Genomic DNA, 27,207 nt, shown 5'->3' on the forward strand with positions numbered 1-27,207 from the left:
GGATCTGATTGGAACTTACAGAATGCTGAGAGGCCTGGATAGAATGGATGTGGAGATGATGCTTCCACTAGTAGGACAGACTAGGACCAGTCAGCACAGCCTCAGAATGAAGAGGCAAACTTTTAGAATGGCAATGAGAAAAAATTTCTTCCGCCAGAGAGTGGGGAATCAGTGGAACTCAATGCCACAGAAGGCTGTGGTGACCAAGTCATTGAGGGTATTTACCATAGATAAATATGTTCTTGGTTAGCAAGGGAATCAAGGGTTATGGGGAGAAGGCAGAAGAATGGGGTTGTGAAATGGATAAGCCATGTTAGAATGGTGGAGCAGACTCAATTGGCTGAATGGCTTAAGTCTGCTCCAATATCATTAGGTTTCACATTCTGAGGGTATTGTTTTATGGTCTTATCTTTACAGGCAGAAGTGGAGAGGATGCTTCCTCTTACGTGAGAAGCCAGAAGTAGGGGTCATTTTTCATAAATCAGGTGTTGCCCATTTAAAACACATAGGGCAAATCAGTTTTTCTATAAAGATTGATTGATTGTCTTTCAAAATCTCTATCTGAAAAGCTGGTGCAAGTGGGGTTCTTGAATATTTTTAAGGTAAACGTCAAAAGATTCTTGTTGAGGAGTTGAAAAGTTATTGGGGTAGGAAGACTGCAGATTTGTGGTTCCAATCATATCAGCCATGATATTATTGAATGGTGGAGCAAGCTTGAGGAGCTGAATAGCCTATTCTTTTCCTAAGTTATGTCTTTGTACGTTTACAAGCTTATGAGGGGGGCTAGCAAGTTGATGCATGGAAATTATTCACAATGATGAGTGGTATTTGTAAGAAATTAGTCCTTGCAAGATATATTCAGCCTCCACAGGTTCTGACATAGGTAGTTGTAGTTAATTCACACCTTGTTAATAGCTCAAACTGGAGCCTGTCAAAATGGAAGAAGAGAGGCAGACTAATGGTCACAGTCACCGGGCACATAACCTTTGCAAGGCATTGAAAGAAAGTGCTGCCTGCTCCTCAGTGATTTAAGCACTGCAATATGAAAAATGGGGAGAGATGGGGCTTTATGGTATGTGTAAAATTGATGGAAAATGCACAGTTACAGATTCTGGCATTTTTTTTAGGTGAATGACACACACGAAGGCAATTCAGGTAGCTAAATTATCCATTTTAATTGGCTACCATTCATCATGTCATAGCTGATTGAGCAGAATATGCAGTGGAAGCCTAGTATCATGGCAGTGGTAAGCCCTCCTTTCTATACAGAGCTGGTGAACCGCCTGGTTCAATTAGTGCCCAGTGGAAGCTTTCCAGGATCTGGATGAACAATGTTCAAACACTCAAGGGCCATATGGCTGGCAGCAAAGTATGCGATCAGGGGAAAGGGGAGGTTGGGGGCCATGGTTTGGAAGCATTTTAGGAACAAGGAAGACGCTACATCTGGCCAGGCAGCATCAAAGGAGCAGGAAAGCTGACGTTTCGGGTCTGGACCCTTCTTCAGGAATGCGGGAAGGGAAGGTGGCTCTGAAATAAATAGAGGGAGGGGGAGATGGTAATAGAAGGAGGATAGAGAAGCAGATAGGTGGAGAGAAGATGGACCGGTCAAGGAGGCAGGGATGAAGCTAGTAGGGGTGAGTGTAGGGTAGGAAGTGGGGGTGGGGGTTGGTCAGTGAGGTGGGAGGAGCAGATAGGTGGGAGAGAAGACGGTCTTGACCTGTCCGCCCTCTGTCCACCTATGTGCTCCTCTATCCACCTTCTATCACTGCCTCCCCCCTCCCTATTTATTTCAGAGACCCCTTCTCCTCCCCCATTTCTGAAGACGGGTCCAGACCCAAAGTGTCAGCCTTCCTGCTCCTCTGATGCTGCTTGGCCTGCTGCGTTCATCCAGGTCCACACCTTGTTATCTCAGACGCCAGCATCAACAGTTCCAACTATCTACAAGGTGTTACATCGTACTGGGTGGTGCATTGGAAATCAAGCTCTGGTTTTCCCAGAGTTATCACAAAAGTTAAAAAATTTATCAAAGCACAGGTGTGCAAAATTCCCCAATTTCCTAGTCTGATCGACTCAGGTTAACAGAAAATATGGGCCAGGTTTGTATATTTAACAAAAATTACTAGTCAATATAAATAAATAGATGCTACCTACAGCGAAGCAACTGTGAATTACTGACCCATAACTTCCTCTGGGGTTGGTTAGCTCAGTTAGCTGGCCAGCTGGTTTGCAAAGCAGTGTGAAACCAACAGCATTGGTTCAATTCCTGCACCAGCTGAGGTTACCATGAAGGAACCTCCTCCTCAACCTAGCCATTTGCCTGAGGCATGGTAACCATCAGGTTTCTGATGAAGGGTCTAGGCCCGAAACGTCAGCTTTTCTGCTCCTAAGATGCTGCTTGGTCTGCTGTGTTCATCCAGTTCCACACTTTGTTATCACTAGTTTTCTCTCTCACCAATGAGAGACAGCAGACCCATTATCTGGTAAAATGATGGTGATTGTACCTTTATAGCTCACAGTAAGATTTTTAAAGCTCCCTTAGACGGGCATGCAGACAGACGGATAAGAAAAAAACTTGCTGATATGGTTGAAGGGAAGAAAAGTGGGAAGGCAGTTGAATCACCTCAATTGGCTGAGACAAATGCCAGAATTTTCTGTTCTTCAATATCTCTTTGTCAGGTCTTTTTCACGACTTTAGGCACAAACAATTGATATAATCACTGTGAAGTCTTTTAGTTACTGGTAGAGGATCTTGTGGCACATTGGTAGGGTCCCTACTTCTGAAACAGGAGAACCAGGTGCAATTCCCAAATGCAAATATAACATCTCCTAGTTAATGTGTAAAGGCCACAGCTTGTGACAACTGTTGTGGGAAAATAAACTGCCTTTGCTCAGGCTTTCAGCATTTCACTGAAAGAAAGTCACACCTTCCACTTCTGGAGAACCTTGTCTGCCGGTATGATTCACACTGACACGCATTAAGCTTCCTAGGATTTAACTGTCAGGTTGATGGACCTTGTCCTCCACAGCCAGTATCATTCCACAAGCCAATCATCTACTTGTTCCTGGGTGGATCTCACTTAGTACACAGGCCCAGGTTCTGGCTCATCTACAAACAGTCTCCCCCAATACTGGAACAAAGCACCAGTGTGAACACAACTTAAAATGAGTTTCAATAAGAGATAATGGGAACTGCGGATGCTGGAGAATCCGAGACAACAAAGTGTAGAGCTGAATAAGCCTAGCAGGCCAAGCAGCATCTTAGGGGCAGAAAAGCTGACGTTGGGCCTAGACCCTTCATCAGAAAGTGATGAAGGGTCTAGGCCCGAAACGTCAGCTTTTGTGCTCCTAAGATGCTGCTTGGCCTGCTGTGTTCATCCAGCTCCACACAATGAGTTTCAATAAGTTGAGTTTTAGAAGTGCAACAATTCTTTCCACAATCCTTGGGTTTAACACAGTGCTTTCCCTGTTTAAGTCCATAATCAAGAACACAGAAAACAAGAAACAATGTTCTTTACCAAAGAGCTGGTGATGATGGAATGCAGGATATAGAGCAGTCATGGTCCGAACAGATTTGTATATTTAGGAGAGCACTTCTGCTCCTCCTGGCTCCAGAAAAGGAACTGAGCCAGATCCTTCCAAAGTAATAGTATGTGTTCAACATGCACATTACTATTAATGAGTACATATACACTGCACTTTATAAACCTTCAGAACTTATTGGTCTATCTGTGCTACTTCATTTGCTTCAGTCGTACTGCATCTCACTCCTGGACTATTATTTCAAAAACTTGCTGGATTTCTACAAAAATCTCCAATTAAATTCTGTATTGAAAGAAATTTCTTTGTAGTTAACTGTGATAGTGATGTAATTACGGGAAGGCTAATAAACCTCTCTGGCCCAGAACACAATCGTTTAAACAGTGCAGCCTTGTTTTATCAACTGAGAGAATTTGTGTAACTCAACGAAAAGAGTTAAAGTATAAAATGCATATTTTCCAAGTATTTTTTCCTACTCTCTTTGACTCTAATTCACATTATTTCTTAATTATTCCCGTTTCTCAATCCTTAAGTCCTTGTAAGTCCAAGATTCAGAGGTTTCAGACACCCTGTTATTGGTTTGCATTTCTTGTGAGTTAAAATGCAGAAGTTATGCAAAAATATATAACTAACAAGTCACAATGCAAAACGGGCTGCTGCAGTAAAAAAACAGTGACAATATGTATAATATAAACAGAATAAAGCCATTTGGCCTAACCAGTCCATATTAGCAATTATCTTTCATCTGAGCCACTCCCATTCTTTACCTAACCCTATTGCCACAACTCTCCATTCCTTTTCTCGTTATATCCTGTTGGTGTTATTTTATTCTTCATTTTCTCAAGGGATGTGGGAATTGTTGGCAATTTGTTGCCCCTCCAAATATCCTTGAACTGAATGGCTTGTCTGGCCATTTCAGTGGACTATTAAGGGTCAACCATCTTGCTGCAGGTGTGGAGTCACATGTAGGTCAAACCAGCTAAAGATGCAAACTTCCTTCCTGTAAAGGCCATTAGTAAACCAGATTTGTTTTTATATCAATCAAATCTAGTTTAATAGTAACCAAACAAGACCAGCTCTCAATTCCAAATTTATTAATCAAATTCAAATTTTGAACCAACGTCCACAGAGCATTAGCCCGTGTCTCTTATTCATTGTCACTAGACTATCAGCTCTCTATTGCTGGATCCCAGGAGGGACAGAAACTATGTCTGCCCTCAAACAAGCAAAATCCAGCTATAACTGAAATATGGTGATAAAGTTAAAGCGTAGCAGTGCTTATGGTAATTCAAATTCTGTTGACTGATATTACATATCAATTTGTTTCTCCTCTGATTTCCTGGTGCCACTGGCACAAACTGTATTAATACAGAGATGGTTCAATAGCAATGTTAGCAATCATCTGTTCCTTCAAGACAATCTTTTAGTGCCTCCAGGAACTAAACATTAAGATGCATTCAGTATCACTTTCAGACTTGAGTTAGCAGGCTAGTTCAAAATGAGCTAATGTATTTAACATGCATGAAATCCCAGCCTTAAGTAGTATGTCCAAACCTAAATTTCTAGTGTGTGATGTATTGGTACTAAAAAAAAGAGCAGGTTTGGTCAAATAGTACTCTGGGGCTGGATTATCTTCTTGGTCAAATATTTCCATGCAAGATTTCACACTGATTTTATACTTCTTATCACCCACTGCTACTTATCAACATTGAGTTTGTTCCTCAATCTCCAATCCACAGACTGAAGCCCATAACTGAGGCTGCACTTGTTTGTGATACTGACAGAGAGCTGCAATGCTGGAGGTGCTCTATTTTGGATGAGATATTACTTAGGATTCATCCACTCTCTCAATCTGATAATATTTCAAGACTCTCTTCAATGAAAAGCAAGGGAGATCTCCTGGTTTTTTTGACAATATTTCTTCCTTTAAGAAACACCTAAAACACAAAATTATCTGATTGTTTTCTGTGGTGTTGAGCTGTGTGAAAATTGATTGTCAAATTGCCCTACAGGATAACAATGACTACATACACTGCCAGAGCTGTTAAGATTTTCTAGCAATTTCTGTTTTTGTCTCTGACTTGCAGCATCTGCAGTTCTTTTGGTTTTTTACATATTCAAAGCACTTCCTTGTGCCCTCGTCATGTGACAGGCGCAATTATAACAAAACCAAACGTTCATGCTGTGTTTTATTAAATGCTACTGCTGCTAATTCAGATTACCTGCTTTCAGAATACTTCTCTTCATACTGAAAGGCTGTGTCTCAATTGCAAGAATGGTAGGGACAGCCTTCTGTGCAAAGTAAACAACCAGAGGCCAATGAAAATAGGTGTATATGGGGTTCTCTTCACCAAAACTCTGCTTGCATGATATTTGCTGTGTATATAATGGATATTGTGCTGATTTCAGCACTGGAAACAATTCAAATATCAAGAAATGCTACTTCTAAAATTAGAAAATGATGAGTAGTTTGGAAATTTCAGTAAATATTTTTCACTGCGAGTTTATCACTTTTTTTGGAATAAGTTACCATGGAAGGTTATTACAGTGGATATTATCAATAGGTTTAAACAACATTTATATGTATCTTTAGAAAGAATGGCAATGATAGGTCTTGGGAACAGGTTCATAACTGGGGATAGGATTTATCGAAATGGACAGGGTTACTGCGACCAGCAGCGTTTTCTGTATGTTATTTCATTTACACTGGCATTCAAGAAGCATTGAAAAAACCTAGCAACGCCCATCAAACAGCAAGTGATTTTGAATTTCAACTCAGGTTAGCATGCGACAAGCTCGCTCTTTATGTTAATTGGTTTCCACTGTGGTTCGGACATTCTACCGTATGCATTCATGTTAACCAATAATTTTTATCAGCTTATTGTATAACAAGGACCATAGTTGCCAATTGTTTATAAATTAATGAAGTCCCTTCAAGAAATGCAGTTGATTGATGGTCAGGGTTGAATTAACGAATATCACCTTGTGTCCTTAGATTTTATACTGTTACAAATTAAATTTGCGATGGTGCCTGCTCGTTTCATGCTCCTTAACAAGTGTAAAATGACTCTATTAATGAGAAAGAACTGTGCATGCTCTACAACAGCCGACCTTCATGTCAGCTTTAGAGAGCGTAGGGACCGATCCAAGTTGCAAGTGCAATAAAATAGCAAGAGTTGGTACAGCGTTGAGCTATTAAGCATTATCGGCTCGAGGCAAAATAAAAGATGACAAGAATGAGAGAGTCATAGAGTCATGCAGTACAGAAACAGGCCCTTCGGCCCACCATGTCAATGCCAACCAAAAAACTCCGAATTATACTATTCTGGTTTATCTGTGAGACACACCAGTGAGTTGTTAGTGTGGAAATATCAACTGTAATAAGGTCACATGGCACATGTTTTTTCCTGAAAGATTACAGATAGAATTCACCAAAAGTGAACACAGCTGAGCAGAAATTCAACAGTATTTTTCTGTTTTCTTTTTGGGTGTTAACAAAGTGTAGGATTCAAACTCTTGTGAGTTATTATCTCTGCCTCTGAAGCATGCTAGCTGCCAACTGAAAGTGGATGACTAATGTTGTGCAGACCTCAGGCTTGAAACAGAACTAAGGCACTTTTCGTATGTAAACAGAGGTCCTCCATGTGGACATGGGCAGAAACTGTTACTTGTATGTTCAGCCCAGCCATCAAATCTTCAGCAGCTGAAGCAGCGACGGTGCAAAAATTGGCCAAAAACTCTACCATAAAGTTGTATTTCTGTGGAACGCTTAGAAACTAGAGTGCTCCCCTGAGTTCTGCAAAGAAAAAGGCAGTACGGGCTGTGGCACGCCAGATATTTTACTTCAGGTCTTGGCTCAATATCACAAGGATTTGAACTGATCAGGCCCAGACTGAACAGCTGCATCAGTGTTGCGTGAATTAAAATAGCTGTCAGCTCTAATGTAAACGTAATCAGCACTAAGTTAATGATTGAGGCTTATACCAGCAATCGATAACTCTGTTGTTAGCTATAGGCACAATTCCTTGGCCACACAGGTAGGAGCAAACTGCAGCAGAAATAGAGAGAGATGGGGTATCACCCAAAAAAGGTAAGTCAGAGATTTGGAAGAGATCCTTTGCTTATTGATATTGGTGGCAACTCTGCTTTTACATGACAAAGATCTGTATGGAAACACGTCCTCTTAGTTCTAAGGTCAGGTATCTAAAATTTAACTCATAAGACAAGCATTGCATAATCAGGCAAAAACTGCTAAACATGATTTCAAGAGATAACAAGGTGTAGAGCTGGATGAACACAGCAGGTCAAGCAGCATCAGAGGAGCAGGAAAGCTGATGTTTCAGGCCTAGACCCTCTTTCAGAAAAAATATGATTTCAAACTTTCTAAACCTGAAAATGTACTGGCTCGGGTCATTTTTGTACAATCATTTATGAGTGATGGCCTACACCAGCAAGGTCAGCAGATTGTCCATCCCTAATTGTTCCGCATAGGTCCTGGTGAATTATTGTCATGAACTGCTGCAGTCAATGTGATGTAATATGTCTACAGTGATGTTAGGTAGGAATGCCAGTATTTAAACCCAGTGCCATTTAAGGAAGGGTCATAGTTCAAGGTAAAGATTACAATGACATGGAGAGAATGTTTTAGCTGGTGGAGTTCTGATGTCCTTATTCTTCTAGATAGCAGAGGTTGGGGTTTCCAAGATGCTATCAAGGAAGACTTGATAATTTGCTGAAATATATTTTGCATATGGTAGATTTTGCATAATGTTACTAGTATTCAGATCAGCTCCACCTAATCTACTGATGTTACACAGAGGCTGTGGGTGAAGACAAGGAGTTCCGTTCTAGCTTCTGGAGGGAGGAGATGTCCATCTCAATGAAGTACTAGTAATTATTACAATCATGTAATAAACCTTAAAGATATCTAAGAATCGTGCCTCTTCAGTAGATACCCTGCCGTCTCCCACTGCTATTCATTAGCTAGGCCCCTAAGATAAAGAAGGGCAAAGGAAGATTGTTGTCAATGAGCTAATACAAACAATCTGTTGCTGGTACCATCACTAGTCACCACCAATTTCCCAGATGACTACAGGGCTATACTCTTGCTTCAGGCAAGGGGCAAGTCAAGAAGATGGGACCTTATGGTGACCACAACCAGTGTGGGAATTAAACCTGTGCTGTTGGTGTCACTCTGCATCTCAAACCAGCTGTCCAGTCATTTGGCCTATCAACTCCCTGTACTACCACTACAAAGTGCCAGCTGTGATCATCTGGGAAAATACCAACGTATTATCATTGCTGCTGCTTGTAATAGAAAGAGTGAATGCCACGGTGATGAATAAGGTGCCATCAGCAAAGCACTTTGGTTTGGATAGTGTCAAGTTTTGTGCGTATTGTTGGAGATATACACATCCAGGTAAGTGTACAACATTTCATCACACTCCTGATCGGGCTTTCTAGATGGTGAGCAAGTCAGTGGGCTGGTTAGTCAGCACAGAATTCCCAGGCTTTCTGACCTGCAGTATTAATATGGCTGGTCTAATCCTGTTTCTGGTGACCTCAAATATATTGATCGTGGGAAATTCAGTAATGGTAATTCTGATGAACTTCAAGTGGGGGATGACTAGATTATTTTTCAGGGAGATGGACATGTCTGCTATATTATGATGTGAATGACACTTGAACTAGTAAGGTGGGAGGACTGAAGTGGGCCCAGAGATAGTGAGAGAAGAGATAGAGGCTGGTACAGTTGATAAGAGGGGCGAGTAGATAAGGGAGCAAATAGATAAGGGGAGGAAGATAAATAGCCAAGGTAGGCAAGAGCATGGCAGAGAATAAGGTAGGACTCATAAATGCATATATTTCAAAGCAGGCCTAAGAGGTAAGGTAGAGAAATGTAGGACATGGTTGTAATATGGGACTGGGATATCATAGCTATTACAGACATATGGCTCAGGGAGGGGGAAGGACTGGTAGCTCAAAGTTCTGGGTACAAATCCTATAAGGAGGATAGAAAGAGGCGTGGCAAGAGAGGAGGGGGAATGATGTTTTTGGTTAGGGATAACATTACAGTCGTACTTAGGGAGGATATTCCTGGGACAACATCCAGTGAAGTAATAATCGATGGAACTGAGAAATAAGAAAAGGATGATCACCTTATTGGCATGGTACTGCAGTACTCCCAATAGTCAGCGAGAAATTGAGAAGCAAATATGTAAGTAGATCTCAGGTAATGGCAGGGGATATTAACTTTTCAGATGTAGACTGGGACTGCCATAGTGTTAATAGTGTTAAAGGTTTGGATGGAGAAGAATTTGTTAAGTGGTGTACAAGGATATTTTTAAAATTTAATATGTGGATGTACCTTCTCAAGAAAGTGCAAAACTTGACCTTCTATTGGGAAGTAAGGCAGGGCAAGTGGCTGAGGTGTCAGTGGGGGCGCACTTTGGGGCCAGTGACCATCATTCTATTAGTTTTAAAACTGTTATGGAAATGGATAGACCCGATTTAAAATTGATGTTCTAAATTGGAGTAAGGCAAATTTTGATAGTATTAAGCAGGAACTTTCAAAAGTTGATCGGGGGATGCTGTTGGCCAGTAAAGGAACAGTTGGAAAGTGGGAGGCCTTCAAAAATGAGATAACAGGAGTTTGCAGGATAACACTGATGCATTCCTGTTAGTGCACAGGGCAAAGCTGGTAGGTGCAGGGAATGCCGGACGACTACACAAATTGAGTTTCCAGTCAAGAAAAAGGAGACATATGGCAGGAATTGACAGTTGAGATCAAGAGAAGACCTACAGGAGTATAAGGGCAGTAGGAGTATACTTAAGAGGGGAATCAGGAGGTCAAAAAAGGACATGAAATAGCTTTGGCGAGTAGGGTTAAGAAGAATCTGAAGAGATTCTATAAATACATGAAGGGAAGAAGAGTAACTGGGGAGAGAATAAATCAACAAAGCTATCTATGCGTGGGGCGACACGAGACGGGTAAATACTAAATGAATATTTCATGTCAGAATTTACTGTGTAGATGGACATGGAAGCTGGGGGACTTGGGGAAATAAATAGTGATATCTTGAAATGTGTCCATGTTACAGAAGAGGAGGTGCTGGAGGTCCTAAAACACATCAAGCCAGATAAACATCTGAGACCTGATCAGGTGTATCCCAGACTTTGTGGAAAGCTAGGGAAGTGATTGCTGGGCCCCTTGCTGAGATATATGAATCACTGACAGCCATAGGTGAGGGGCCAGAAGACTGGAGGGTGGCTAATGTGGTGCTATTATTTAAGAAAGACTGTAGGTACAGGCCAGTGAACTATAGACCAGTGAGCCTGATGTCAGTGGTGGTTAAGTTATTGGAGGGGATTCTGAGGGATAGGACTGACATGCATTTGGAAAGGCAAGCACTGTTTAGTGATAGTTAGCATGGCTTTGTGCGTACGAATTTGAGTCTCACCAACCTGATTGAGTTCTTTGAAGAGGTAACAAAGAAGATTGATAAAGATAGAACAGCAAACATTGCCTATATGAACTTCAACAAGGTTTTGCATGGTATACTGGCTAGTAAAGTTAGATCACATGGCTAGCCAACTGAATACAAAAATTGACTTGAAGGTTAGAGACAGATGGTGATAGTACAGGGTTGTTTTTCAGACTGAAAACCTGTGTCTAATGGTGTGCTGCAAGGATTGGTGCTGGATTCACTGCTTTTTGTCATTTATATAAAAGATTTGGTGTGAATATCGGAGGTATGGCAAGTTTGCAGATGATACCAAAATTGGTGGTGTGGTGGACAGTGAAGAAGGTTTCCTCCGAGTACAACGGGACCGTAGTCATATGGGCCAATGGGCTAAGGAGTGGCAGACGCATTTTAATTTTGACAAATGTGAAGTGCTGCACGTTAGTAAGGCAAACCAGGGCAAACTTATACACTTAATGATATGGTCCTGGGGCATTTGCCAAACAAAGAGAACTTGAAAGTGGAGTCGCAGGTAGACAGGGAATGACTGTGGCATTTGACACGCTTGCCTTTATTGGTCAGTGCATTGAGTATGTGCATTGGGATGTCATGTTGACACTGTACAGGATATTGGTGAGACCACTTTTAGAATAGCGTTCAATTTAGGTCTCCCGGTTATATGAGAGATGTTAAACTTAAAAGGGCTCAGAAAAGATGTACAAGAATGTTGCTGGGATTGGAAGGTTTGAGCTATAGGGAGAGACTATAGGTAATAGGCTGGGGCTTTTTTCTCTGGAGCATGGAGGCTGAGGGTTGACCTTTATAGAAGCTAATAAAATGGTGAGTGGCATGGATAGGGCGAAGAGCTGAGGTCTTTTTTCCAGGGTAGGGGAGTTCAAAACCAGACGGCATAGGTTAAAGGTGAGAGCGGAAAGATTTAACAGAGACGTAAGGTGTAACCTTTTCACGCAGAGAGTGGTTTGTGCATGGAATGAGCTGCCAGGAGAAGTGCTGGAGGTAGGTACAATTACAACATTCAAAAAGCATCTGGATGGGTACACAAATAGGGAGGGACATCAGTGATATGGGCCAAATGCTGGCAAATGGGACCTGATGAATTTAGGATATCTCAATGCCATGGACGAGTTGGACCGAAGGGTCTGTTCCTATGCTCTACAGCTCTACGACTTTAACTTCCAAGTGGACTGAACACTGAATAATCATCTGTGAATCTCCAATTCTGACTTTACAACGGAAGGATGTTATTGATTGTTATATTGATAGTTTTGGTGAAGAACACAAGCCAGGCCTTAACGTCTAGAACTGACATGATTGGCCTCCAAGAATCAGAAACTTCTTTGCTTGTGTTGGGTATGTCTCTGAACATTGGAAAATTTTCCTATTTCCACTGACTTTAGTTTCTCCAAGGGCTCCTTGATGCCATACTCAGTTCAATATTGTCTTAATCTCAAAGGCATACACTGTTTTCTCATCTCTGTAATTTAGCTATTTTGTCCATAACAGGACCAAGGCTGTAATGAGATTGAGAGCTGAGTGATCTCAGCAAAATCCAAAGTGAACATCAATTAGAAGGCTATTGATCAGGAAGAACCAATTAATAGAAGTAACAATGACATCATTGACCATTTTCCTTACAGCTGTATCTGAGGAACCTGTTCTCCAGTCAAATTATCTCAAACAACTGTTGCTGTGCTATCTGGGTGGGAAGTTTCACACATATTGCAAAAAAATTAACATGAACTCAGTCTGAAGCAAAATAATACTCAGTATTTGTCTAGATTTCACATTCACTTTGATTTTTCGCATGTGTAGGTTATCCTTTCAGATTTGCCTGAAGGCAGATCTGGAGAAAAGCAAGGTGGGAAAACTTAGATATGCTGAGTACTAGCATCCCAGTGTCTCTGCCTCAGCCTTCAGGATTGCCTGGAGCATAAATAAATAGTAGTCGCAGGGATGTACACAGGATTTTCACAGAACATATAAGTTTGGAATCGTTTCAAATGCAAGCTGACAATCAGAATAGTAAATCTGCAAGCATACAATATCTTATTAGAAAAGAAAGTGAGCTGATCTGTGGTATTACAGAGGAAACTGATTCACTCTCTCTCTTGCACAAGGAGGGAAATTTGGAAGAAAGACAGAAAGAGGAAGTGAGGGAAAGCAAGGTTATAATAAGGAGCAATATCGGATGGAATGGTGGCATAGTGGTTAGCACTGGTGCCTCATAATGCCAGGGACCTGGGTTCGATTTGACCTGGGTGACTGTCTGTGGGGAGTTTGCATGTTCTCCCTGTGCCTATGGGGGTTTCTGCTGTGTGCTCCATTTTCCTGCCATCATCCAAAGTTGTGCAGGTGTGAGTAAAGTGTCAACAGTTTAACAACAAGCAAAGGGATGACTTATAACCCAATTAAAAGAGGCATGAGGCAGAGAGATAATTACAAAAAATTAAAATTAAGGTGATTCTGGAGACAATTTTTTTTGTAAATTTTTGTATTTATCTCTGCCTCATGCGTCATTTAATGAGATTAGAGGACATCCCTCCCCTTGTTATTCAGCTCTTGACACTTTACTCATATTGCCTGACACTTTGATCACCTGCAGAGACTTATTATTCGACACTCTGCTGACACCATTTGTATCATCTTTTGATCTCACTGCCCTTGAACTTTTTGCCTGTAAATTCTGTATCTGTGTGCTCTTTTCTCTGACTTCATCTTAAGAAGGGCTGAACTTCAAAAGCTTATGCCGTCAAATAAACCTGTTGGGCTATAACCCGGTGTTGTGTGACTTCTGACTTTGTCCACCCAAGTACCACATGAGCACATCCACATTATGTTTATGTGGACAGAAAAGGTGGTGTAGAAACACTGAAACAAGAGAAAGTCTATCAGCCCCTTACACCTGTCAGTCATTCAGATAGGTCACGGCTGATTTACATTTCAACTCCAATTATTCACCTTAGATTCACAGGATTTAATAAGTTACCAATAAAAAGCAGTTCACGAGTCTTGGTCTCAGGTGAACCACAGTCATGGCCTTCTGTAGCTGTGCATTCCAGATCTCCATTATCCTTGATGTGAAAACAATATTTCCTGATTTCACTCCTGAATGACCTAACTGTAGCATTGTTAATGCTTCCTTGTTATGGCTTGCCCAGCACTTCTCTTTCTCTCTCCTGTTAAAACTTGATCTAATTGGTACATTTGTGTCATTAATAAGGTATACAGCAAATTGTTTCGAACATAAACCAAGTGATTTTAAAAAGTTTTAATTTATATATCTTACAGCAATTATTCATGAATTTTTCAAGATAGGGTTACGGAAATTTTAAAGTCCGTACCTCTGCAACTGCCAAATAATGAGATGTGGCTTTAAGGTAGAATATGTGAACCGTACTGGAATTATAGCTAACGTATATTGGCACTTTGAGCTCCAGCAGCTCTAGCTTAATCATAAATCGAAGCCAAAGCTACAATACTGATTGGCCAGGGAGCTGACTTGAAGACTGATCTTTGGTCAAAAGGTACAAGTCATAGTTTATCAGTCAGAGCCATAGCTGAAAAGGTGATGGCTGGAAGAATGGTCTCTGGACTTGATAATCTACAGACCTAAAGGTAAATTGGTTGTGGGGTTGTAGGGCTGCTTCTCCCTTTGGCCAAGAGTTATTAGGTTAGATGTTATTAGTTTGGTCATAGCTGTGCTGTATTTATCTCTCAGATTTTCAGGGGAAAAGAAAAGAACAGCTGTACTTTAAAATATGTGGCCTGAAAGAAACCTTAACATTACGTCTTAAAAATGGAAGACACAGCGGATAGCCATTTGATAACACGGGCTGGTTCAAAGTCTACTGAACTGAATTAACATAGCATCAATCACAAAAGGATTTTGAATAATCCATGGAAAATATAATCAGTCCTTCTAACGATGTAAGCATTTAAAGCCTCTGAGAGAACAAGAGATTGAAAAGGGCCTCAACATAATTATCTTATTTGTCTGGTGCAACAATGGCTAATTTCACATTAACATAAAAATAAGGGTCCATCTGTAGGGCCTTTGCATCTGCCAAGGTCAGGACTTGTCACTGAACACTAGCTGGGAGCATCTCTCAGGAGAGATGTGAGGAAGAAGGCAGTTGTTAGGAAGTTAGCATCAACATACGGTATTGCAAATGATTAGATATTTGTCACAGGTTAAGGGTTTCAAGAATCCAGTGTTTTGATTAGTTAGTAGGACCTCTTGTGGTAGTGTCCCTGCTTTTGAACCAGAAGGCCTGCGTTCAAGCTCCATCTCCAGAAGTGTGTAATACACATCTGAAAATACCGATCCAAAATATGTATGTTTAGATAGAATGGATAGTCAGAGGCTTTTACTCAGGGTTGAAATGTCAATTACTAGGGAGCATAGATTTAAGGTAAAAGGGGTAAGTATAAAGGATATGTGACAGGCAAGGGTTTTACCACAGGGAGGTAAGTGCCTAGAATGCACTACCAGGGGAGGTGTATAAAACAGCAATATTTAAGAGGCATCTTGACAGATATATGAATAGGTAGGGAATTGAGGGATATGGACCACATAGAAACAAAAGGTTCTTAGTTTATAAAAGGCATCATCTGTCAGCGTAGTCTTGGCTGTCCAAAGGGCATGTTTCTTTGCTGTCCTGTTCTTCGTTCTTTGTTTAAAAAAAAGTTCCAAATAGCTGAATTAAAAATAGAAAATGTCTTTCAAAAAGATATGCAGAAGTTGATAAATGCGCACAGCAGGGCAGTGCATAACTGAAAGAAAAGACTGGTTAATGATTTGGATGAAGCACTCCATTGGAGTTTGTTCCTGCATCCACCTAATTTTTAACTTTATTGCTCAACAGCATTTTCTATTTTTAGTAGGAACATAGAATTATTTGACTTTCTAAATTGGCGACATAATCTAAAAGGCAACTTACAATTGACTGTAATGTGGACTGTTTGCGTATCTGGAGATGATACATCGTTGTTTGCGAGACATTCATAGTTGCCGGCCTGGTCCCGGGTAATGCCAGTAATCTCAAGGTATTCACCTTCACTGTCAAAATCTTTTGCTGAAATGTAATAGCAGAATGTTAAAAGATCAAAGACTGTATGACTTATAATATGAGATTGGTACTTCATTTTATGTACTTTAATAGAAGCATTTAAAATTACTAGCATTCTGTATTGACTGATCATAGACTGACAAGGAACACATTAAATAGAAAAAGCAAGCACTTTATACATCTAAAACAAGGTCGCATTAACATGCTCAGTATAACTATTACTTCTACATATCTGTTAACCTTGTGCACATTTTCTGACCCTTGACTATTTCTGTAATTGAGTTCACTGACCCTTCAACGACCAATATCTAGTTATCTTTAGACTCTTGTACAAATCAGCTAATATGACATTAACCAAATGCACTGACAGCAAAATAGGTTTTCTTAAGTCAGGAGGTCTTAGTCACATTACCCTTAATGTAGACTTGCACATGCACAGAACAGTTAGGTACAACTGCACCTTAATTAGTGCAAAGTAACACTCTTGAGTGGCTGTCAAATACATGGAATATAACTCCATAATCTAGGTAGTTTCAAGTTTCAGTCACTCATCTGTGCTGAATTATTTCTGTCAGTTACAGTTAGAGAAGGGGTAATTCCTTGGTTCCTGATGCAGTTAACTCTGTTTGGGAGCTATATGTATGCTTGCATTTGATGTTTGGTTTTTGCCTAACAGTTGATAGGAATGGTTGTTAAGAAAACAGACATGTACTGTAAGGTATAGCAGAATCGAGCCAAACCCCCACACGCCCAACAACCAACTTTTCAAATCTAGTTTGGGCGCTGCTTGTTTCTTGCTATAACAGGCCCAGTTGGAGCTACTTGTTATTGGCTAGGATTGATTTCTTCTTATGACACTGGATGGTTATTCCAATTATTTGAGATCACCATGTTGTCAACTGTCTGGTCCATTCTACGTTTACTAATCAAAAATGCAATTTACCACTTTTGGCTGTTTCTGGTTACTGGTTTTAGTGCTTTAGTGGACGAGGAGACATTTCCCAGAGTTTGTGTGAAATTGGGTACAATTGTTTTTATTTCTCCCAGGAGATTAATTTTGTGACATGTTGTTGCACTGTATCTGGTTAATATAAGCTATCAAATAGTGTTTATTGATCTTTTCTTAGCAAAATAAGGGCTTCAGCAGATATTTCCATGCCAAACTCCTGGGCAGTCATTGATGAACATTACATACTGAAAGACTGCACTTACCTTGGAGATATTGAGATTTGTTGAACTAATGATGCTTGTGAACTATGCTACTGTATCAGCAATTGTATTTTTGAGTTATAGTAACCACATTAAAGTAGAGGAGACCTGTAAATGCCCCCCCTAACAAGAGTATTTGGAGAAGCCCCAAGAGGATCTGAAAATCAGAAAAAGCAGAAAGGTTGCATGCAGGAATGAATGAGAAATAAGCCAATGAAAAATAAATTGGAGTGCTGGGGCTTGGAAGGAGGGAAAGGAATGTTTCTGAGAGCGTACACAATGTAGCTACGGAAAACAAGTGTAGGTTTCAAGATATGGCCAAAAAAATACAACATTGTTGTGATGGTCAATGGTGTTCAATTTCACCAGGAAAGAAGCTCAATGAGATGGCAAAACAATCAATGGTAACTGCTTTTAGTCAAGACACAATTTACCAATAAGCAAAGAATTTGCAGGCAGAAAGCATAGTAAACAAGTGAAGCGGAATTTAGTAGAGCACATAGCTCTGCCAAGCTGTGGAACTCAAAATTATTACAATCATAAAACTCTTTCCTGAATTTTTATCTGGCTGGTTGATGATCTGTGCACGTACAAAGCTGAAAAAGGAAATTATTTTCCTAAGATTTTCCATTGGATTGCCAATCCATATCCAACAACTTGCCAAATTCTGCACGTTTTGCCAACTCTGACAAATTCTACCACAGCAGCTCAGACAATTCATAGTGTTCTAAAACAATCAACAACATTGAAAATACAACAACCTACATTTTTTTTTACCAAAAAATGTCAATTTGCCCTCTTCCCTTGTGTAGATAAATCGGTTGCATTTTTGTCAAAGGTTAATTAGTTCCTCCTTGGGCCACATCCCACCTAGTGTAAAATTTCATTGAAATCTGTGCATTCATTTTTGAGATACTTACAGACAAATAGAATAACAGGAACTAAAACATTACTTCGAGTAGACAGCACATGAAAATCGAAGCAATAGTTCCCTTTCAACATATGTTTTCACTAAACTTAGGCAGATGGCAGAGAAAAATGTCAACCAGAACTGGGCATCTCGCCACAATACTGCCACTGCAAACATTGCTAAAGCATGATTCAATGCCAGGATGTGGTGAACCAGAAACAACTCATGATTTTAGTGTGTTACTCTCAACCTCCCACAATGTTGTACATGGGGAATTAGGAACAAGTTAAGCTTTTTTCATCTGAGGCTAGAAGATAATTGCATGATAAAATTCTCCATTGTAAATTCTTATGTTCTAGCTTTATTTTCATATTTCCATTATAAATCTCCTTGTTCACATTTATAATGGAAGCACTCCCACCAGCACAAATTCTCAACTAATAGAAAGATGCATTAATAGCTTAATAAATTTATCAAAATCAGTCCCCTTATAAATGTGGACATAAGAAATGACAATTTTAGAAAGGGTGGCAGGTAACTTTTACAATTGAAAATAGATAATTGGAAAGATGTAGAAATTAGGTGTTTGATATGCAGTGGACCTCCCAGTCGCACTTACTAATTACCTTCACAATTTATTTGTTTTTAAATTTATGACATTAATTTCCATGGGATTTATCCTGGTAATCCTCTGTAAATTTGGCAGAAGTTTGCTGGAAACTCATAATGATGTGAAAGTGCTGACACCATTTCTGGAGTGTTACTGCAGAACCACTTGCCAAGGCTGACGGATACTCAGGAAATTCCAATCCTGTGGAAAACCATGTAAACTCTACATCTCAGCCATTATTGTTCAACAATATAGTGTCCTCTATCATTTTTAGACATCAGCATTTCATGTAGTGAACTGTTCCACAGAACTACAAAATCATTAAAAATTCAGTGAAGTCAGATCGGCTAGACGGATGGGAAGAATTTGATATTTTATATTCCAAAGTTTCACAGAGGATTCTGGAGAATTAAATGTAAAACATCAAATTTCACCTAGATTTACAGTCAGGCCCTATATCGAGGCAATTTAAAAAAAACTGAACAATTGGATTAGGAACCAAGGTAGACCATTTAGCCTTTTGAGCTTATTGCACTGTTCATTAGGATAGGTACATAGGTGAAGAGGGTTTCGAGGGATAGGACCAAATGTGGGCAATTGGACCTAGCTGAGTGGGACGCCATGGTCAGCAAGGACCAGTTTGGGCCAAAGGGCCTGTTTCCATGCTATATTACTCTATGGGTCTATGATCTACTCTATGGTTCTTTTAGATTCATGGCTGTGTGTTTTGAATTCCACATTCTCACCTATCCCTGACAACTTCTAATGCTCTTGTCTAACAAGAATCTATCCATGTCTGACTGCAAAGACTGTAAATTCTTATTTCATTGTTTTGATATTTTATGTTATTGATTGTGGAATTAACTGGGACGTGGACTGTCTCACAACAAAAGACTGAGGAGGAATTACTGTACTTTTGATACTTGTGAGTTGTGTTTGCACTGTTAGTTTACAAGCAGCGGGAGAGATGTAAGATTAGACAGCATGGCACCAGGGGTGTGTGTACAAAGTGAGATTTGGCTGCCAACAGGCTGCTGATTGGTTTGTACAATTGTGATTGGCTGTGGATACCAAACGTCATCAGCCTAATGACAATTCTGATTGGTTCCTGGGGTGGCTGAGCAGCATGTAGGTGTAACCAATAAGACAAGAAGCCCTCAGATCTCTGGTATGTGTGTCTGTCTTTCTCTCGCTCTCCCTCCAGTAAAATACCTGAAGGTAAAGAAAGCCAGTTGTGTTCTTCCATCAGTTGCTAGAGGGAATTGCTTTTAAATTATAAAATCTCTGACTTATTGGTTGTATACCAGAAGGCTGTGCCTTCTGTGTGAAAGCAAAAGACCCTGAAGGAAAACAGGTGAGAACTGAAGGACTTGGGAATCAAAGGAACACCCTAGAGAATACTGAGGACTGATGTAGTTGAATGGTTTCCCTAGTTTTTTTCCCCTTCACCCATACACCAATTTCTTGTCTATCTGAAGGGGAGTTTCAAAGTGGGTTAGTGTATTAACTAGTAGAATTATACATTGACAGTTCAACTGTGTTTAGAATTTATTTATTTGTAACAAACAGTAGCTCTTGTCACGTACAAAACTGGTTTGTGTTTTCTGTTAACCTGAGTCTATCAGACAGATAAATTATTTGCATAATTTGATAACATTTTTAACTTGTATAACATCTCTGGGTTTAGGGAGAAACTTGACTTCCAACATGCCATCTCAGTAAGGCATAAGATGCCTGAAAAATATTCAATGACCCTGCTGCTATCACGTTTTGACAGGGAGAGCTCCCGAGTTGCACAACCCTCTCAGAAAAAAGGTTCTTCTCATCTCTATCTTAAAAGTACCCCCACATAATTTTAAAACAGTGCCCCCTAGATTTTGATTGACCCACAAGAGGAAACACATTTTCCATTTCCACCTTGTCAAAACCATTCAGAATAGTATAAACATCATTCAAATCATCCCTCATGTTTCTGCCCTAAGTGAAACTAAGCCGAGCCTGTCTCATCTGTCCTCACAAAGCAAACCGTTGACTTATCAATCTAATAAACCTCTGAGTTGCCCTCAACACATTTACATCCTTCCCTAAATAAGGAGACCAAAATTCTACACAGAATCCAAGATATGGATTCACTAATACCCCTGCTTAAATAAAGCACTCTTTATTATATGTTCAATTTTTCTCATAATAAAGGAAAGTATTTCATTAGACTTTTTAATTAGTTTCTATAATGACATTCTAACTTTTTGTGACTCATGCCTTGGAACTCTGAAGCTGTTCTGTGTGTTGTCTCTATAGAAAAAATGTGACTGCATTACGATGGGTCGGTAGGAAATTTATAAGGAAGCCTATTGGACGAGAAAATTCCAGTTATGTGAGACAGTAAGTCAGCTAGGGTTGTTTTCTTTGCAGCAAAGGAGGCTGAGGGGTCGTCTAATTCAAGTGAATAAAATGATGAAGATGCTAGAGGGAGTCGTCTATTTCCCACAGTGGAAATGTTCGTAGACAGATAGAACATAGAACATCGAACAGTACTGCACAGTACAGGGCCCTCAGCCCATGATGTTGTGCCAAACCTTTACCCTAATCCTTAGGTCTATCTAAGCTCCACCCCTAACTTATACTATCATCCATTTGCTTATCTAACAGCCATTTACATGTCCCTGATGAATCCGATCCACTACCCTCTCTGGCAATGCATTCCAGGCCCCGACCACTCTTTGAGTAAAGAACCTATCTCTGATGTCTCCCCGTATCTACCTCCACTCACTTTAAAACTATGCCACCTTGTAATAGCTACCTCCACCCTCGGAAAAAGTCTCTGGCTATCTACTCTGTCCATGCCTCTGATCATTTTGTACATCTCTATCAAGTCACCTCTCATCCTTCATCATTCTAAAGAGAAAAGCCCAAGCTCTCTCAACCTTTCCTCATAAGACCTTCCCTCCATTCCAGGAAACATCCTGGTAAATCTCCTCTGTACCTTTTCTAACGCTTCCACATCTTTCCTGTAATGAGGTGACCAGAACTGGGCACATTACTCCAGATGTGGCCGAACTAGGCTTTTGTACAGCTGGAGCATAACTTCACGGCTCTTGAACACAATCTCTCTATTAATGAAAGCTAACACACCATACACCTTCCTAACAATTCTATCCATCTGGGTGGCAGCTTTCAGGGACTTGTGGACATGAACCCCAAGATCGTTCTGCTCATCCACACTTCCAAGAATCTGTCCATTGACCCTGTATTCTGCTTTCAAGTTTGTCCTTCCAAAATGAATCACCTCACACTTTTTAGGGTTAAACTCCATCTGCCACTTCTCAGGCCAGCTCTGTATCCTACCAATGTCCCACTGTAACCTAGAACAGCCTTCCGTAATATCCACAACTTGACCCACTTCATATTGTCCGCGAATTTACTAATCCACCCTTCCACTCCATTATTCAAATCATTTTCAAAAATCACAAATAGAAGAGTACCCAGAACTGATCCTTGTGGTACACCACTTGTAACTGAGCACCATGTTGAATATTTTCCATCCACTCCCACCCTTTGCCTTCTGAGGATCAGCCAGTTCTGAATCCGATCTGCCACATTTTCCCCAATCCCGTGCCTCCTTACCTTCTGCATTAGCCTAACATGGGGAACCTTATCAAACACCTTACTGAAATCCATGTATACCACATCAACTGCTCTATCTTCATCCACGTGTTTGGTCACATCTTCAAAGAATTCAATAACGTTTGCAAGGCATGATCTACCCCTCACAAATCCATGGTGGCTATCATGCATCAAACTGTGCCTATCCAAGTGATCATAAGTCCTATCTTTCAGAGCCCTTTCCTATAATTTGACCACCACTGAAGTAAAACTAACTGGCCTGTAATTTCCAGGGTTATCCCTTTTCCCTTTTTGAACAAGAGAATGACGTTTGCCACTCTCCAATCTTCCAGCACTATACCCGTGGTCAGTGAGGATGAAAAGGTCATTGCCAAAGGCCCTGCGATCTCTTCCCTCGCTTTCCATAGAATCCTTGGATAAATTCCATCAGCCCTGGGGGACTTATCTATCTTCAAGTTCCTCAAAATTCCTAGCACAACTTCCTTATTAACATCCACCTCCTCTAGCCTACCAGCCTGTTTCACACTGTCCTCCCCTACACCTAGGTCCCCCTCAGTTGTGAATACCGAAGAAAAGTATTCATTAAGGACCTCTCTTATCCCTTTAGGCTCCGTGCACAAATTCCCTTTACAATCCTTGATCAGCCGTACCCTTTCTCTGGTCATTCTCTTCTTCCTCACGTACGTGTAAAAAGCCTTGAAGTTTTTCTTGATCCTATCTGCCAAGTTTTTCCCATGCCCCCTTATAACTCTCCTAAGCCCTTTCTTCAGCTCCTTCCTGGCTAACTTGTATCCCTCTGGAGCCTTTTCTGATCGTTATTTCCTAAACCTTATATAAGCATTCTTCTTCCTCTTAACCGGTTGTTCAACCTCTGTCTCGAACCAAGGCTCCCTCACTCGACTGCATCTTCCCTGACTGCTAGGGACAAACATATCGATCACACACAGTATGTATTCCTTGAACAATCTCTACATTTCTATAGTGCTCTTCTCTGACAACATCTGTTCCTGTTTTATGTTACCCAGTTCTTGCCTAATTGAATTATAATTACCCTTCCCCCAATTATAAACCTTACAAAAGGTTAAGGGTAAAGATGTAAAAGGTTTAGAAGTTATTGAGAGGTTTTTCTCCACGAGGCATCTCTAACTCACTACCTGAAAGGGTGATAAACATAGGAACCTTCGCAACATGGAAAAAGTTACTTGGATGTTCAGATGAAGCAGTGGACTGAGAGCTAGAAACTGAGATTAGGGTGAATGATTAAAAAGAGAGAACGTTAGAGAAACTGACTAGGTTTGGTAGCATCTGCAGAGAGAGAAAGAGTTAACATTTTGAAATCCAATCAGAATCTAAATCTTAATTCAGCTCCTCACTCCACAGATGCTGCTGGATCTATCGTGTTTCTCCAGCATTTTGTACTGTACATTCGGAGTGCCTGCTGGTCCCTTACAGTGAGATGACATCTCTTCTTGTTTCTGCCTCCTTCTCTAAAGGTTTCTCAGCATTTTCAGAATCTTAGAACCCTCCTGCTGTTCCATTGCTCCAGTATCCTGCTCTCCACAAAGTTTGTCCCATTGACTTCCAGCACCTGCTGAAATCCGAATGCACTGCTCCTTTAAGGCAATTTGACACGCTGCTCAATGTGAGCACAAAGTATTATTCGCCAATCAACAATGTCTAAAACTCTGGGCTGATTATAATTGACCCTGGTCCTGCACAAACACAGGCCCCCATCTGACTTTGCAGCCATTCAATTGCACATTTAACACAGGGCTGCAAGCTACAATTGCAGGAATGAGCAGGCAGCCTGCATCATGTCCATCAAGCACAAGGTAAAATCTCATTATAATTGCCTTGCTGTCTAACAGAGATTATTTCTTTTTCTTTCGATGGCCACTCTGACATTTAACAAAGGAAACTCAAAGAAAAAGAAGCTTCCAGAAATTTTGGAGGAATGTGGCTGAGGCAATCAATGCCATGTTCATGAGCCCATCCCTTCTTCCTCCAAGTCCTTATCAGTTTTCTTCTGAAGTACAAGGAGAAATGTATCACTTCTATGAGAAAACTTCTTTAAATTGTCAGAAACATCTAATTTTTTTTTAAGAGCAGAAACGTAACAGTTTTAGTTTGAGAACCCATTTCTAATAGCCCTGGAGGAAGTGGTGGTGACCTGCCTTCTTAATCCACTGCATATTTGGTATAGCAGACCCTTAGGGCTGTTCAGGGAGGGAGCTCCAGGATTTTGACCCAGTGAGTGAATGAATGATAATGTCATTCCAAATTAGGATGCTGTAACTTGATCACCAACATGCAGGTCAGTGATGTTCCCAAGTAGCTGCTGTCCTTACCATTTAGATGGTACTAGTTATGGGTTTAAAAGGTGCTGTCTAAAGAGCCTTCAGAAATTTCTGCATTCTATCCTGTAGAGAATATACAATGTTGCTAATGTATATCGGTGGTGGAGGGAGTAAATGGTTGGGATGTGTTGCCAATGAAGCTGCATGTTGGATCGGCACCATCCAAGCAAGTAGGGATATTCTGTCACACTCTTTACTTGTACATTATGAGCAGGTTTTCAGTATTTTGGGTGATGAGTTACTCACCTCAGAATTCCTAGCCTCTGACCTATTCTCATGGGCACAGTAATCATACAGGAAGCCCACTTCAGTTTCTGGTCAATGTCCAGGATGTTAATGGTGTGGGATTCAGTGTTGATAGTGCCATTGTATGTAAGAGGGGGATGTTTAGATTCTTTTTCATTGGAGGTAGTCATTGTTGGCCCTTTGAGGTGCAAATACAACTTACCACTTGTCAGTCTAAGCCTGGATATTATCCAGGTCTTGACGCATTTGGAAAAGGACTGTTTCAATAACTGAAGATACATGAGTGATGCTGAATGTTGTCCAGTCAGAGAACATCCCCCTTCTGACCTTATAATGGAGGGAAGAATCTACCACCTAAGCATATTGAATGATTGCTAATCCATGATTTTCCCATTTTCTTCCTTAATTTGTGGAAGATACAGATCACACAGTACTCTTCAGAGAATAATGTAACTCACAAAGTCAGAGAAACATTATGCACATTCCTCCTGGCTTCACCTTCATGCAACAGTGTAGTCTTTGAGATGACAGATCATTAATTCTGGTCACATGGGCAGTAGAGGGATCAAAACAGCATTTTCTTGGGGAATTCTTCAAAGGACTTCTCCTCTGCCTCTTAACTGGGCCAATCAAACTTGTACAGTGCTTGAGAATGAATGATTTTAATGAGTAAGATGTAGTATTATTGGCAGCTTTAGACAGGGAATGATATATACATTTCTGGATAAGGTTAGTGCAAATTCTGACACAGTCCTCTTGTTATTTTGTTTTTCTCTATGTTTCTCTCTTGCATCGTCATGTCTGCTTAGGAGTTAGTGAAGTCACATACTTTTGGACTTCTGCTGAGTCATTTTGAACCAGCTGGTTTGAGAAGAGTTTGAATTTTGACATCCATTGATTTCTTCTCCTCATCTGAAAGCAAGTATGTGAGAGTGTAAGGCTGCTAACTGTACCGTGATCATTTAATCAGCAAACTAACAATCGTCATTTGGGACATGATGGGCCACTAAGCAATGATAAAACTGATAGCAGTTAAGGATAACAAGATGTAGAGCTGGATGAACACAGCAGGCCAAGCAGCATCAGAGGAATAGGAAGGCTGACGTTTCGGGCCTAGACCCTTCTTGTGAAATTTCTGAAGAAGGGTCTAGGTCCGAAACTTCAGCCTTCCTGCTCCTCTGATGCTGCTTGGCCTGCTGTGTTCATCCAGCTCTACACCTTGTTATTTCAGATTCTCCAGCATCTGCAGTTCCTACTATCTCTGTAGCAGTTGAGGATGTTATTCATGATGAAATAAACCTCCAACATTTCACAACTTAACTTTCCTACTGTTCTCCTAAACAGCAAACGATCCTCGGAAATTTGGATTTTTTGCTAATTAGCATAACTTAAACAAATGTAGATCTATATAACGTTGCCTGACATTTTTTTCCCATTGTGAGTCTGTAGAATAAATATTAAAATGTCCTGCAAATAAAATGCTTTGTTCAATGAAAAGACTGTAAATGGCCTTTTATGTCTTTGATCATTAGAAAGCTACAGCTTAGAAAAAAAAATTCTGATAAAAACATAGACAGGTACAGAATATCCTAAAACATTTGATCACTTAACATCATGGTAACTACTGGATCCTGTTAGATGGGATTATGGTTCCAATGTAAAAAATTGGGGCATTGAATTGAATAAAGCATTAGATAATAACTTCATGCCTCAGTTAACAGTGTAAACCCTATTTAAATATATCTTAGCACATGTGGATAAAGTCATAAAAAGGCAAATTATTTTCTTGGTTTGAATTGTCTCGAAAATTAAAGATTCAGTCCTACACTGATTGGGCCTCTGCTGGAGTATTATTTGCAGCGTTGGCCTCCTAAGGAGTCAGTCAAAGGTGGCTATGTAAACTTATTTGGATAATACCAGGAATGAAGGAATACAATTATGATTAAACTTATCTGTGTTTATTAAATGCAGCAGAGAGGATAAGAGGACCAAAAACAGCATTCAAACATTTTAAGAGAATAAATACTGTAGTGTAAACTTATTTTCATCATGAAATGAATCAGTAACAAGAGATAATAAATTTAGGATTAGAATAAGAGCATCAATGGGTGTTTAAAATAAGTTTTCATGTGAAGCTGAATTACAGAATAGTATGCTGTTA

General features: G+C 40.3%; 1 protein-coding gene and 1 long non-coding RNA gene across 2 annotated transcripts in view; one reads left to right on the forward strand and one right to left on the reverse strand.

Moving 5' to 3' along the window:
* The window catches only part of negr1 (neuronal growth regulator 1), a 470,416-nt gene that overhangs the window by 84,166 nt on the left and 359,043 nt on the right, over nt 1–27,207 (reverse strand). The window contains exon 4 of the mRNA XM_048539659.2: nt 15,962–16,096. Within this exon, the coding sequence (XP_048395616.1) occupies nt 15,962–16,096 (135 nt within the window). The remainder of the gene's footprint in view (nt 1–15,961; nt 16,097–27,207) is intronic.
* Nucleotides 14,564–27,207, forward strand: part of LOC132209903 (uncharacterized) — a 54,994-nt gene continuing 42,350 nt past the window's right edge. Inside the window, exon 1 of the long non-coding RNA XR_009446061.1 lies at nt 14,564–14,636. This is a non-coding gene — a long non-coding RNA (uncharacterized LOC132209903). The remainder of the gene's footprint in view (nt 14,637–27,207) is intronic.

This window comes from Stegostoma tigrinum, chromosome 8 (assembly GCF_030684315.1).
Source record: "Stegostoma tigrinum isolate sSteTig4 chromosome 8, sSteTig4.hap1, whole genome shotgun sequence".
Lineage (NCBI taxonomy): Eukaryota > Metazoa > Chordata > Chondrichthyes > Orectolobiformes > Stegostomatidae > Stegostoma > Stegostoma tigrinum.